The sequence below is a fragment of the Castanea sativa genome, chromosome 12 (assembly GCF_040712315.1).
Source record: "Castanea sativa cultivar Marrone di Chiusa Pesio chromosome 12, ASM4071231v1".
NCBI classification, from domain to species: Eukaryota; Viridiplantae; Streptophyta; class Magnoliopsida; order Fagales; family Fagaceae; genus Castanea; species Castanea sativa.
This window is the reverse complement of record NC_134024.1, coordinates 46,115,050-46,126,637: the sequence shown is the minus strand read 5'-3', so window position 1 is coordinate 46,126,637 and position 11,588 is coordinate 46,115,050. Positions and strand designations below refer to the sequence as shown.

The 11,588-nt window shown below is 34.7% G+C and overlaps 1 protein-coding gene across 2 annotated transcripts; it reads right to left on the bottom strand.

Moving 5' to 3' along the window:
- Positions 1 to 839: 839 nt before the first annotated feature.
- LOC142621181 (adenylylsulfatase HINT3) lies at positions 840 to 10,724 on the bottom strand. 2 transcript variants are annotated; one of them, XM_075794499.1, is made up of 7 exons: positions 10,381 to 10,724; positions 9,370 to 9,425; positions 5,662 to 5,719; positions 3,797 to 3,863; positions 1,406 to 1,461; positions 1,146 to 1,199; positions 840 to 1,062 (listed from the first exon to the last, which is right to left on the bottom strand). In XM_075794499.1, exons 1-7 carry the CDS (start codon positions 10,588 to 10,590, stop codon positions 949 to 951), a joined length of 615 nt encoding a protein of 204 aa, XP_075650614.1. In that variant the 5' UTR covers positions 10,591 to 10,724; the 3' UTR covers positions 840 to 948. The 2 variants fall into 2 exon arrangements, with proteins under 2 accessions (XP_075650614.1, XP_075650615.1); XM_075794500.1 differs by lacking the exon at positions 1,146 to 1,199.
- Positions 10,725 to 11,588: the final 864 nt, after the last annotated feature.

The window sequence follows — 11,588 nt, the reverse complement described above, 5'->3', positions numbered from 1 at the left end:
TATATTTATCACTAAACGTGTATTATAGTGTTTCATCTTACTGCTGGAAAGTATAATAATCTGTCTCATTCTACTGCTAGACAATCACTATTTGGTTTTTTCCTTCCTACTGGACTTATATTGTTTTGATCCTTACTTTACCAATGGACATAGATCAAAGTTTATTTACCTCACATATCTTGTTTCTCGAATTTTGGGTCTAGCTTCTTTTGTTAGCAGAAAAGGTGCAGGGTAGCTTTTGGTCTTCTTTGGGCTAATGTTGAAGTTTGAGTATGGTTCAAAACAAAAAAACAACATAGGTTTAACAAAGCCTAACTCTAATGGTTGACACTTGATTATGCATAAAAAAGGCTTCAACAATACAATAGTATCAAACAAAGCCCACACCAAATTTTATGGATCTTAATTGAACTCAATGGTCTCATGGTGACATCCTAACCAATCACATTGATAAAAAAAATTCCAAAAAAAAAAAAAAGAGATTCCTGCAGTTGAGCATCCACCATGCCAGAGTAGCAACCATACAGAAGTAATAATTAGCAGTGTTTAGTGTATACTATACTATGATTAATAGGGTGTTTTTAGTGGATTTACCTATGCCTTTATTTTTAATAATCTGATGTGCATAAAAAAAATTAAATTGAACTAGGGTCTTATAAAGCATATTTTCATTTTTTTTTAATTAATAGTATTAAGTATTAAGGTGAAAGCCATGTTCTCTCTCTCTCTCTCCTGCCTGCCTTTGTTGCAAGTATTATACTTCCAACACAAGCCACCTTTTCCAATCTAACAAAATTAGAAAAAAAAAAAAAAAAAAAAAAGGTAGAGAAAGTAAATATAGGTAGAAAATAAAACGATCCATTTATGCTAGTAATCCCAAAAGAACTGCATGTATTTACAAGATGCATACCATCATGGCATAAATTACAACTGCAGATCAATGACCCACTAATTTCCTGTGAGACCATTCTTGGTGTCGTTCGATACTGATAGCTGTTCTCGAACACTATCTACAAGTTTAAAAACATCCTGGTCCAACTTTAGGCGACGCCTCCGTAAACTCTGCAAAACATCAACGTTCACATGTCTCTACCTCATGCATGTTTTTGTCCCAGAATTGAGAAATATAAGTGAGCGATACGTACCTCAGAAGGCCACAAGCAATCGTGTGCCTTTCGAGGGATTATATGAATATGAGTCTGAAATTTATATAGCAAAATTAGCAAAGGCTAATATTTTCCTATGTACACATTTTAAAACAAATGAAAAAAACTAGTCTACTAAAATAGTTGACAGGCAGCAGTGGTCCTGATGCATTTGACATTCAGTTTTAATAAGATCCACTTATCGTACTCATCGGTACTTGAATATAGATGAAGAAGAAAAAAAAATGATATTTACGTACATGAAATATAACTTGTCCAGCAGATGCACCATTGTTAACTAGCAAGTTGAATGAATCTGCATGAAATACTTCCAGTTAAGTTTTTATAATGCTAAAATATTCCAAGCTATACTAGAGACGAAAACTTAACAACTAAATAGCACTTAAATTCTGCTGGTATATATTCACATTCACTCAAACAGAATGTACTGGAGTATATTTAAGCACTTTGAATTTGATGTGATTTTTTTTGGGGGGGGGGGGGGGGGGAGAATGAATGACAAGATTTCATTAGTGAAAACAAAGTAACAACCCCTGCAAAGCAGAGAAACATAAAACTCTCAGATAGAAACACAACAGAATATCTGTACCAAGACTGTTGCCAAACCCCACATGCTGGACAACAGCAACCAGAACTTTTGAAAACCAAAACAACTCATGAAGCCAACACAAAGTTAGAAATCTTGCACATGCTGCACAGAATCCTGTTTTGGATTTTGTTTTTTATATTCTTACACCAACTAACTCTTCCCCTAATGTCCTGACATACTTTCTGAATCAGCTGCCTTTCAGTACTAACACTTCCCCCATGTAATCTAGCATTCCTTTCAACACAAATATGGCAGACATTTTTTCTTGTATTTTGTATTCTTTCGATTTTTATAGTTAAGAAAATCTAAAATTAGTTCTCTAATACCAAATTTTCCATGAAATTTTAAAAGTGCCACAGCAGGTATCCAAAGACTACTAAATGATCTTGCCTCTTGGGCAGTGTACTTGCTGTTGAGCACAATATCAGTGACCCCAATGTACCATGATACCAAAACTCTCTGTAAGTAACTATTTAGTTGCTTAATCAGATTCCTGCTATACAATCTTATCTTCTTTGCTGGATTTTTTAGATATATGTAGTTTTGTTTAACGCTTTGTTTCCCATTGTAATCTACCTGTGTACCTGGGGAACTTCATTCTTTGTTTTACCTTCTTCTTTTTTTCAATGAAGTTTTTATTTACCGATCAAAAATAATAATAATAATAATAATAATAATAATAATAAGCCAAACCTAAATTAGAGGACCACTTTCAGAAGGTCTTATTTCAATCAATGCAACTATTAGTCTATTACTGAAGATGGAGTCTAATTATTACGGAAGGTGGTACATCATGAAATTTATAAATCAGAACTTATTGCCAACCTTAACCAAGCTGTAGCTCTCCCAGATTAAATAGGAGAGAGCACCTAATATGTGTGTGTGTGTGTGTGTGTGTTCATAGCTTTATATATTACACCAGGTATCAAACTGACTGGTTGAATCCTAAATAACTTCTTATGAGACTCATTGTCAGGTTTACTGCTGGGGTTATTTTTCTCCCTATAGCCCATACATTCCATGTTGATCTAGGTTAGAATCATCTCATTAGTATATCCTTATCAATAGAAATTCTACTTTATATCTATAGATGGAGTTTTGAGTTTGTGCATTTAATTAATGATACATATTACCATCCAAACAACAAAATTTTGGCATGCATAATGGACAAGATATGCATAACTATCTACGAATTTTTTCTTTGATAAATAAAACTATCTAAGAATTTTTAGTATGGATTGTTGTAATTTTGGAATTCTGCATTTGGGTGAGGATATTTTCATCAATTTATGTAGTTCATTGTGTAAAAGTATGGTTATACCTTAAAAAGGTCATACTCTAGAAAGCCATACATTCTCTTTTGAGGTGTAAGCTCATCCAAATGAAGCGTTTCCATTTTGTTTCTCTCTGTTGCTTTTTTTAGTTTTCTTGTATATTTCCCTCCTAGTACAACTGTGCCCTTTTCTTTTCCTTTTCCTTCTTTTGAAACTTTTTTATAATAAATTTTATTAAACGGCACTAATCGCACCAAAGTGTGGTAAAGGGGGGTGTCTTTAGATATTTTTCAACGACTGTGTTGAAGACTCGAATCTGTGCACTTGTGCCCAAGATTACTGAGTGTTGGTTCTACCTAAAGAAGATTCGAACTACTGATTTCTGCTTCATGAGGCATGGTTATTCGACACCTAAACCAGCCAAGTGTAGAGTTTCAAAATTCTGAGAAAATGAAGAATACAATTCGAGTATACAAATGACATAAAGTAGATTGGTGGATTTTTTTCCAACGACCAATATTAATATATGTTTTGTCTTTTTGGACCATGTGCATTGTCACAATATAGCCAACCCGATCCAACGAAACCCAAAGCCACTACTAACTTTTTCTAATGAAAAATCAAATTCCCATGCTGTTTGTATTTTAAGCAATAACAACATTAAGTAAGGTAATCATGTAGGTGGCCATTTTAATTTTTATACTCTTTCAGTTATTAAAAAAAAAATACAGTCATAATTTTGATTGCAGTGAGCCATAAGTGCATACCACTATCAGTAGCTTTCATTATTGCACTGCTGATGAAGGGCACTTTTGAACACATTGCAGCTACCACCTGCACAATAAGTTGAATAGGAGACATGAAAAGAATTTATAATTTGGATGCCTAGAGAGAGAGTAAAAGAGAGAGGCATGCTATAAATCATTTTACTGCTCCATACTCCTTGCACAGATACTAATAACAAAGAACTTCAGTTTAATAGATGAACAAGAAATGAGAGAGTTGACATATCAAGAGATGAAGCTGTAAAAATCAATGATTGTTAGCCTCCTTGAATAAATTTAAAACATCCAACAAGATCTATCTACGTAAGAAAGAAATTCATTAGCATATGTAAAAAATCTCCCACAGATATCAATGAATTCAAGGAACAAAGCAGAGGCAGAAATACATATATGCTTATGGGTAAACTTACTAAATTCTCAAGATTTACGCTTCATATTTCAGTTTAATTTACATTAAATATAGAGGCAAAAATGGCCCAATAGCACCATTTGACAAAATATTTAGCAATATATCACTGTTTGCGAAATATTTAGCAATCTACCATTGTTTGAAACTTGAGTCCATAAAACTTGAGTTTTACATGTAACTTGAGTTCACAAAAATCGAGTTCCATAAAATATGTGCCATGCTACATGTAAGTGTAACGTAATACTCGATTACAGTGAAATCGAGTTCCTCATTTCTATGTCAGTGTCAAAGCACAAAGCCAAAAGGTGTAACCTATTTTCCAGTTCTTAAATATTTTATAAGTATTTGCTATATTGGTCTTTTCATAAAAGCCCCACATTGGACCAACTATTGTGCACACCTCCTTCATGCTTCTTGTAATTTGTTTTCCATTTCTATTATCTATCTCTGATGGGCTAGTGAATGAACTTATGGTATATTTTTTAACATGGTGCTGTTCTAGAAAATCTAGTACAGATAGAACTTATGGTATATTTTTTGACACAAGGTGCTGCTCTGGTGAAGAGATTTGAGAATTGAGAGGGTGTTTGACTGAGGAGGAAAGAAAGAGAGAGATAAAAAGTTTCTAGGAGGTCTGTGATCTTTATGAGAGGGTGTTTGACTGAGAATGGTATATAATTCTTTAGATATACCACCACATAATTCTTTAGAAATACCACCATGGCACATTTTTTATGTAACTCGATTTTTGTAAACTCAAGTTATGTGTAGAACTCGAGTTTAAAAATAGTGGTAGATTGTAAAATATTTCGCAAACAGTGGTATATTGCTACATTTTTTTTTCAAATGGTGCTAATGGGCCATTTTTGCCTAAATATAGAGGCGTGCACCCCACATATTCTTATTTCCTATATGATATTATGAGCCTTCAAAGTTGGCTAATTTTTCATAATTATTAGAACTTCGGCCCTCCCTATCTTGAATTTCTTGTTTGGCCCAAGAAAATAAGTCATATTGACTATCAAGAAATGCCTACCAAAGGAAGAGAGAGAGAGAGGGTGGGGGGTAGTATAGTTAAAATGCATGTTGTCACTCCAAGTGCTCCTCAACAACAACAAAAGTAAAAAATAGGGCTCACAAAAATTATAATTTTAACTTCACTTCTCTGGGGTTTAACCATTGATCTTCTTACACATGCACTTAGGCATAATAGATTTTGTCACACATGTTAAAGAAATTCACTAACTACATTATCTAATACAAAGATGTTTAAAAGGAAAGCAACACTACTGTTATGAATGTCTACACTAGAAAATCCGTGAAGGCTTTCTATACATGATGCAAACGGATCATATCTCTATAGGCATAATACAAAATGATTGGATTGACATAGATGTCATATGATACAAACTGACTCTACTCACTAAAAATTACTTACAGATGGAGGAGTGGCTTCCAATGAACAAAAATGAGATTTTGGGATGATAAGAGAATGCCTGGGGAACAAAGAAAAGACAAAATACAATAAATAGAAGACATAATGATGTCAAAAGAAAATCACAAACAATGCATCTCTTGGTTTTTTATTTATTGGTATAGGGATCCATTCAAAGCCAATTTTAGCAACTCAATTCCTTTTTCGCCTGTAATTTGCAGGTGCACCCAATAAGTGTCGAAGGGGCCAAGAAAGGATAAATGGATGCGATACAGCTTCACTCAGCATGTGAAAATAATCAGATTTTGAGGTTTCAGAATTCCAATGGGATGAAAGAATTGCAAGAGGCATCAAGGAACAAAAAATTGCATGAAAGCATTCAGGTGGCACATAATGCTTGGCATAACAGCATTCTGAAATCTTATCTCTGAATCACATTGTAGGTTTCACACACAATTTTTTTTTGATAGGTAAGAAGGTTCACACACAAAAGAATAGGTTAAGTCTCTCAAGCACCTTGATTTATCACTAGAAGCAAAATTCGGTAGATCCAAGTTTCAATTATAACTATGCAGTGACTAACATTTCCAGTGTCCAAAAAAAATAAAGGAACAACAAAGAATTAAAAAAAGCATGAACTTTGTTGACCCTCTAATACTGGTGCACTCAACATCCCAATCTCTTAGAATGGTGAGCGGTCACTATATTTTTCAATTTTGATAAAAAGGTAACTGTGGTAATAACTGAAAGCAATTTTATTCACAATACTTTGCATCATTTTCTCCCAATGTAAGCTTTACCCAAACATTAAGCTACTAATCCAAAATCTTACTCAACCTTCAAGTTTGTAGTGTTCTGTGTCCACCATTAGTCCATTTTGAAAATGCAAAAGCAAACTTCTATTGTCATCTCTATCAAGCCTTCCATTACGCTATAGCTTATATTATCATGCCATATTTGTCTAATTCAGGGTTGCCAGCGTACCAATATCTTACAAGTCACTACACTCTGTTAGAATTCAGAAATTTCAATAAAAGTTTATAGCACTGGAAATGAGTTTTAGCCTCGCTAGGATATCAAGTTTCATTTAAAAATGGGTCCTTAGACTTCCTTTCAAAACTTATATGTTGTTTGGATTAGCACTAAGAAGTTTTCCATTAATGCCTTTAGAAAAACCTCATCTCAGTAGCATTTGACTATTTGCTTCATTGAAGTTGGTGCTATATTTCCAGTTTCATTGGATTTGCTAAGACCCCTGATGCTCACTCAACATAAACAGGCTAACTCATCCTAACCATCAAGAACAGCCATTTTCTGTTGATTCAAGGTTTGCAAATTGATTCACACGTTTACCTTATGTCAATAGATGTATCCAGCAGGATTAACACAAGAAGCATCACAAATAGATGCAAATCTATCCCAATCTTTCCCCTCACCCCAAGCCCAGAAAAGAAGGGTTAGTTCTGGCAGGCTTTAGAATTTGTAACCTATTTATAATTAGATGCTACAAGTCTGTTTCACAGGTGGTGTCAAAATGCTCTGTTTATGAGTACAAAGAGTTGGACAGCTATTAGCATGGATTAAAGGAGGCAGGATCTCTTCATTGGCAATATTTCCCCCTGAAAACTCAGAAGAATAACAGGGTAACCAGGGCAGAGATGCAGAAAGCTGTGAAAGGAGATGCGGAATTGTAGGCAAGCTTTAAATCTAGTGACAAGCTCTTCCTCAAGGAGTACGCATGAAAGAATAAATGTAAAAGTTGTGAAGTACAAAGAAAGGAAGTTAACAAGGAATGACTTCAAGTAACAATTTCTAGCTGTCATTATGAGATAGGTAAAAGAAGATAATTTGAGAGAATGTATATGGGTTTTGTATAGTGGCAAATTTGTCGTCTATAAATATTTAGTGGTTAATTTCTAAGAAGAACAGGATGTAAATATTCAGAAATTTTGTAGAATCTCCATAAAAAATTCCTAGACCTAGTGCTTCTCATAGGTCAGTTGGGCTTCAGTTGATGGTCAACTCGTCACTCGATCCAAGCATGATCACTTTGGAAATTTAACACCTGACATAGATCAATATGCATTGGTTTATTGACTGCTGATCTTTTTCGGATTGCCAGTCAAGCTGGTTGGATTCAATGGGTGGCAAGTCAGCTAACAAATAGTGGCTGGATGTCATCGGAGCAGGCAACAATGGCAACAAAAGGGCGACAGCCATCTAGCAGACCCAAAATCTCATTCCAACCACAAACCAATAAATTCTTTGGAATTTATTGTTGAATGACTACGAAACAAATTTAACAGCAACAAAGTTAGAACTAGACTTGTCAAGAACAAGAATCCATAAAATAACAAGAGAAGATCATATCTAGCGCTCAAAGCTCTCACTTTCTACCGGGTCTAGGAGGGGTGATTGGTAAGTAGCTTTACCTAGTTTTTTTGTTTTTTTGGAGAGGTTAATTCCTGACTCGAACCAGCAACTTGTCACTTTTGGGGGAAGGCACTTGCCATCGCACCAAAAATCCATAAAATAAAAATGACTAGAATATAAATTCACATTAAACCTCCTAACTAAGACTACTATAAAGAATGAAAACCTTTTTGAAGTAGAGAAAGTGAAACTCTTAGTCTGTCCTCTTTGAGTTTTTGGAGCTTGCATGATTGCATGGATTAGAGTGGATGATGTGTTTGTGTGTTTGTGTGTGTGTGTGTGTTTGTGTGAGAGAGAATATGGAAGAGCCGAAAAAACAAGGGAAGGGGGAGGAAGAGATAAGATAAGGACTTGTGTAACATGAGTCAAGGGGTCTAATCCATATAACGAATGGCACCTTGATACCTCTGCATCCATAGAATTGCTCAAGTTTGGTAAGCTTCAGGTCAAAGATTGAAAACCCGACAGTAACAAATATCTTCTGGTTGCAATCTCCAGAACCCATAGTCAACTGAACCAACTAAGATTTTAGAACCACCTGGATCAGTTCGGGTGAAGTCAGATGAGGCACTTTTGCAGGTTAACCAGGTTTTGTAGCACCCCTGCCTATATCCCAAATCTAGTTGAAGCAATTTTCTTAGAACTTCTGTTAGCAGTTCTACATTTTTGTCATTTCTCTAATAAACCCCATAATGTCAGTATCAGAGTAATAGCTAAACACCATTCTTATGCTCTACTGATGAGATCAACTATTCAGCTCTTTGAATTGCTAGTTCTGTGCTAATTGTGTTCACATTCAGAACCAAATTGTAATTCATGCTTAAGATGCGGCATATATTGGCTAGAAGCAAAAGGGGCCTTATAACTAATCCAATTTATTTTATGGCATTGGGCTAAGTAATAATAATACAGATTGATTGAGCTGCAATTATCACGGCTTTAATAAAAGAAGCTTCAGCATGGAAAACTTTCAGTGTCCTAGCCCTAACTTGTCTGCAGCAACAGAAGTTACTTGAAACCCGAAGGCTATAAAAGACACAAGGGTCGGCATAGTATGTGTACTGAGTAACTTTGGAGATTTCTTTAAGCTCTCAAGTAACATAACCTATAGAAAAAAAAAATTTATAGGTAAAAGCTACATCACTTTTAAGGGTTAATATTTTAACAATACCCGTTAAGACGTGAACTTTAAACCACAAGAACTCGCAAACATAAAGCAAAATGAAGCCATACCAAGCAAGAAGATATAAATTGCATCTTGGATGTATGATACCTTACCCATGACTCAGTGGATTTCTGTCCAAAATACACAGGCACATATCATCTTCATAGAGCTGCAAAATCAAATTCAATTGTAGAATAAGTAAAAGGAAGAACCAAAGTGATCAGAAAATGCATTTTCACAGCATAACAAGAAATGAAGGCAGCAGCTTTACATTATGCATTGGATTAGGTCTTGATTTGAAATGCTTTCAGAAGAACTCAAATGGGATTTTTATATTTTTACAACCACAAATGTCTGAAGCATTAAATACTAAAGTTAATTGACATTTGGATATTCCACAGAAATTGAGAGTACAAATTATAATTTTTTTTTTTTAGAGATAATTACAATATACTGCTAACCCGCAGCTTGAACCCTTTCCCCCGGTCTCCTAAGCACTTTGTGGACGGAGAAATGCCAATTCAGCTGCCTTTGGCAAGCAAGAGTACAAATTATAATTGGTTATGAAATGAACAAACTTTATCAATCGGTCCAATTATTTATCACTGAGATTCATTAACATGCATCTTATATATATATCTCACATGCATAGGCAGTTTTAGTCCTTAAAATATGAAGTACCCTGGTTTAGTCTGCAGTAAAAAAAAATAAAAAATAAAAACTTATAGTGACTGTAACAAACTTAAAAGCCATTGCTTTTAGTTCTATAAAGTAATGACATGTCAGTTATTAGTTTTACCACATCATTTTTTTTTTTTTTTTAATGCCAGTGTCTTGTCTCTGGGTCTCCGGCCACGACGGGTTTTAACGACCTGTCGTGGTTTAAATTGCACATACGCTTGATTTTAAAGACCCAAGTGTATTTAAGAGCCTCAAAAAAAAAAAAATTTGACAAATCAAAAATTGAGACCACGAAATTCTACTTCTTCCTGTGCATGCAAAAAAATAATTTAAAATTGGAAACCCAAATCGTAAAAAACCTTAAAATTCACATTTCAAATTTTCTTTTAACAAAATTTATAAATAAAAAAAAAGGAAATATTTAAATTGAGGTGAATTGTTACCTTAACAGACGGAGATTCGTTGACAATAATCTTGCAGAAAACGCAGTCGTTTTGGTGGAGATTCTTTTTGTTGTTCTCAGTCTCGGAGTCCGAATTGGAAACCCGTGAGGAAATCAGGTGGGTCGGAGCCTGACCCGAATCCGAAGCCCCGAGTGGACGGAGATGGGAACAGAGAATGGAGAGCCTCCTCTTTGCCTTTGCCTCCTCCATGTCATAAAACGAACCGTTTCACGCGAACAGCAATAGCGATGGCCATATTGGTTTTAGAGAGAGAGAGAGTGATGGAGACAATGGCCGTTGGTTTTGGTCCTGGTTTTATCCAAAGAAATGAACGAATGAATGTGTGTAATTTATTTTGAAAATCTAATCATTATTAACGCACATGTTAAGTTTTGCAAACAATATAAAATAAAATAAATAATTTAATATTTAATTTATCAAAATTTATATTTAATAAAACATTTATTAAGCGGAGTTATATCCTTTTTATAAGGATGCTCTCAAAATGTATTGCTATTTTTAACAATCCATACCATAAAAATAGAGCTACATTAACAGTGTCATGTTGCTATTGTTAAATTTTTTAGCAATTGAGTTATAGTAAACGGCCATTTTTGGCAGTCTACTATAATACAAAAGTTATAAAAAAAAAATATATATTTTTATATTCACTGCTTTTGTTTTTCAATTAAAATAACCTTTTTTCTATTTTCTTCTTTTTTCACACCGCTCTCTCTCTTTCTCCCTCTCCCCAAAACCCTCTTGCCCAAACCCTTTCTTGCTCATCCTTTTCTCTCACTATGGTTTGTGGTTCCGATTTGTTTCATGGTCTAATTTTTGATGGTGCTTTGGTGTTCGATAGTATTTTCGATAGCAGACGATGGGGCTTCAATCAATTCAATGGTCTAATTTGTGCTTTGGTGGTCCGACCTATTGTCCAATAAGATTTTCGGTGGTTTGGTTTGAGTTTAATTAGTTCTTCATGGGTTTGGTTTGATTTTTCAATTTTCGATGGCTGGTTTTTATTTTTCTTTTTTGGGCTGGTGGTAGTGATGTGGTAATGGGTTTGAGTTTTGTGATTTTGGTGGTTAGGGGTTGCAGTTATGGGTATTGGTGACGATAGCAGTGGCAGTGGCAGTGGTTGAATGGGTTTCATGGTTAGTGGGTTTTGGTGCCTGATGTTTTTTTTTATGGTGGTGGCTGGCGAT

Excerpts from the sequence above, each read along its gene's own strand:
- LOC142621181 (XM_075794499.1), bottom strand. The coding sequence starts at position 10,590 with ATGGAGGAGGCAAAGGCAAAGAGGAGGCTCTCCATTCTCTGTTCCCAT. Across the intron at positions 5,720-9,369 it reads AGAAATCCACTGAGTCATGG|GCATTCTCTTATCATCCCAA; the intron begins GTAAGGTATCAT and ends TTTGTTCCCCAG. Across the intron at positions 3,864-5,661 it reads TGGAAGCCACTCCTCCATCT|GTGGTAGCTGCAATGTGTTC; the intron begins GTAAGTAATTTT and ends CTTATTGTGCAG.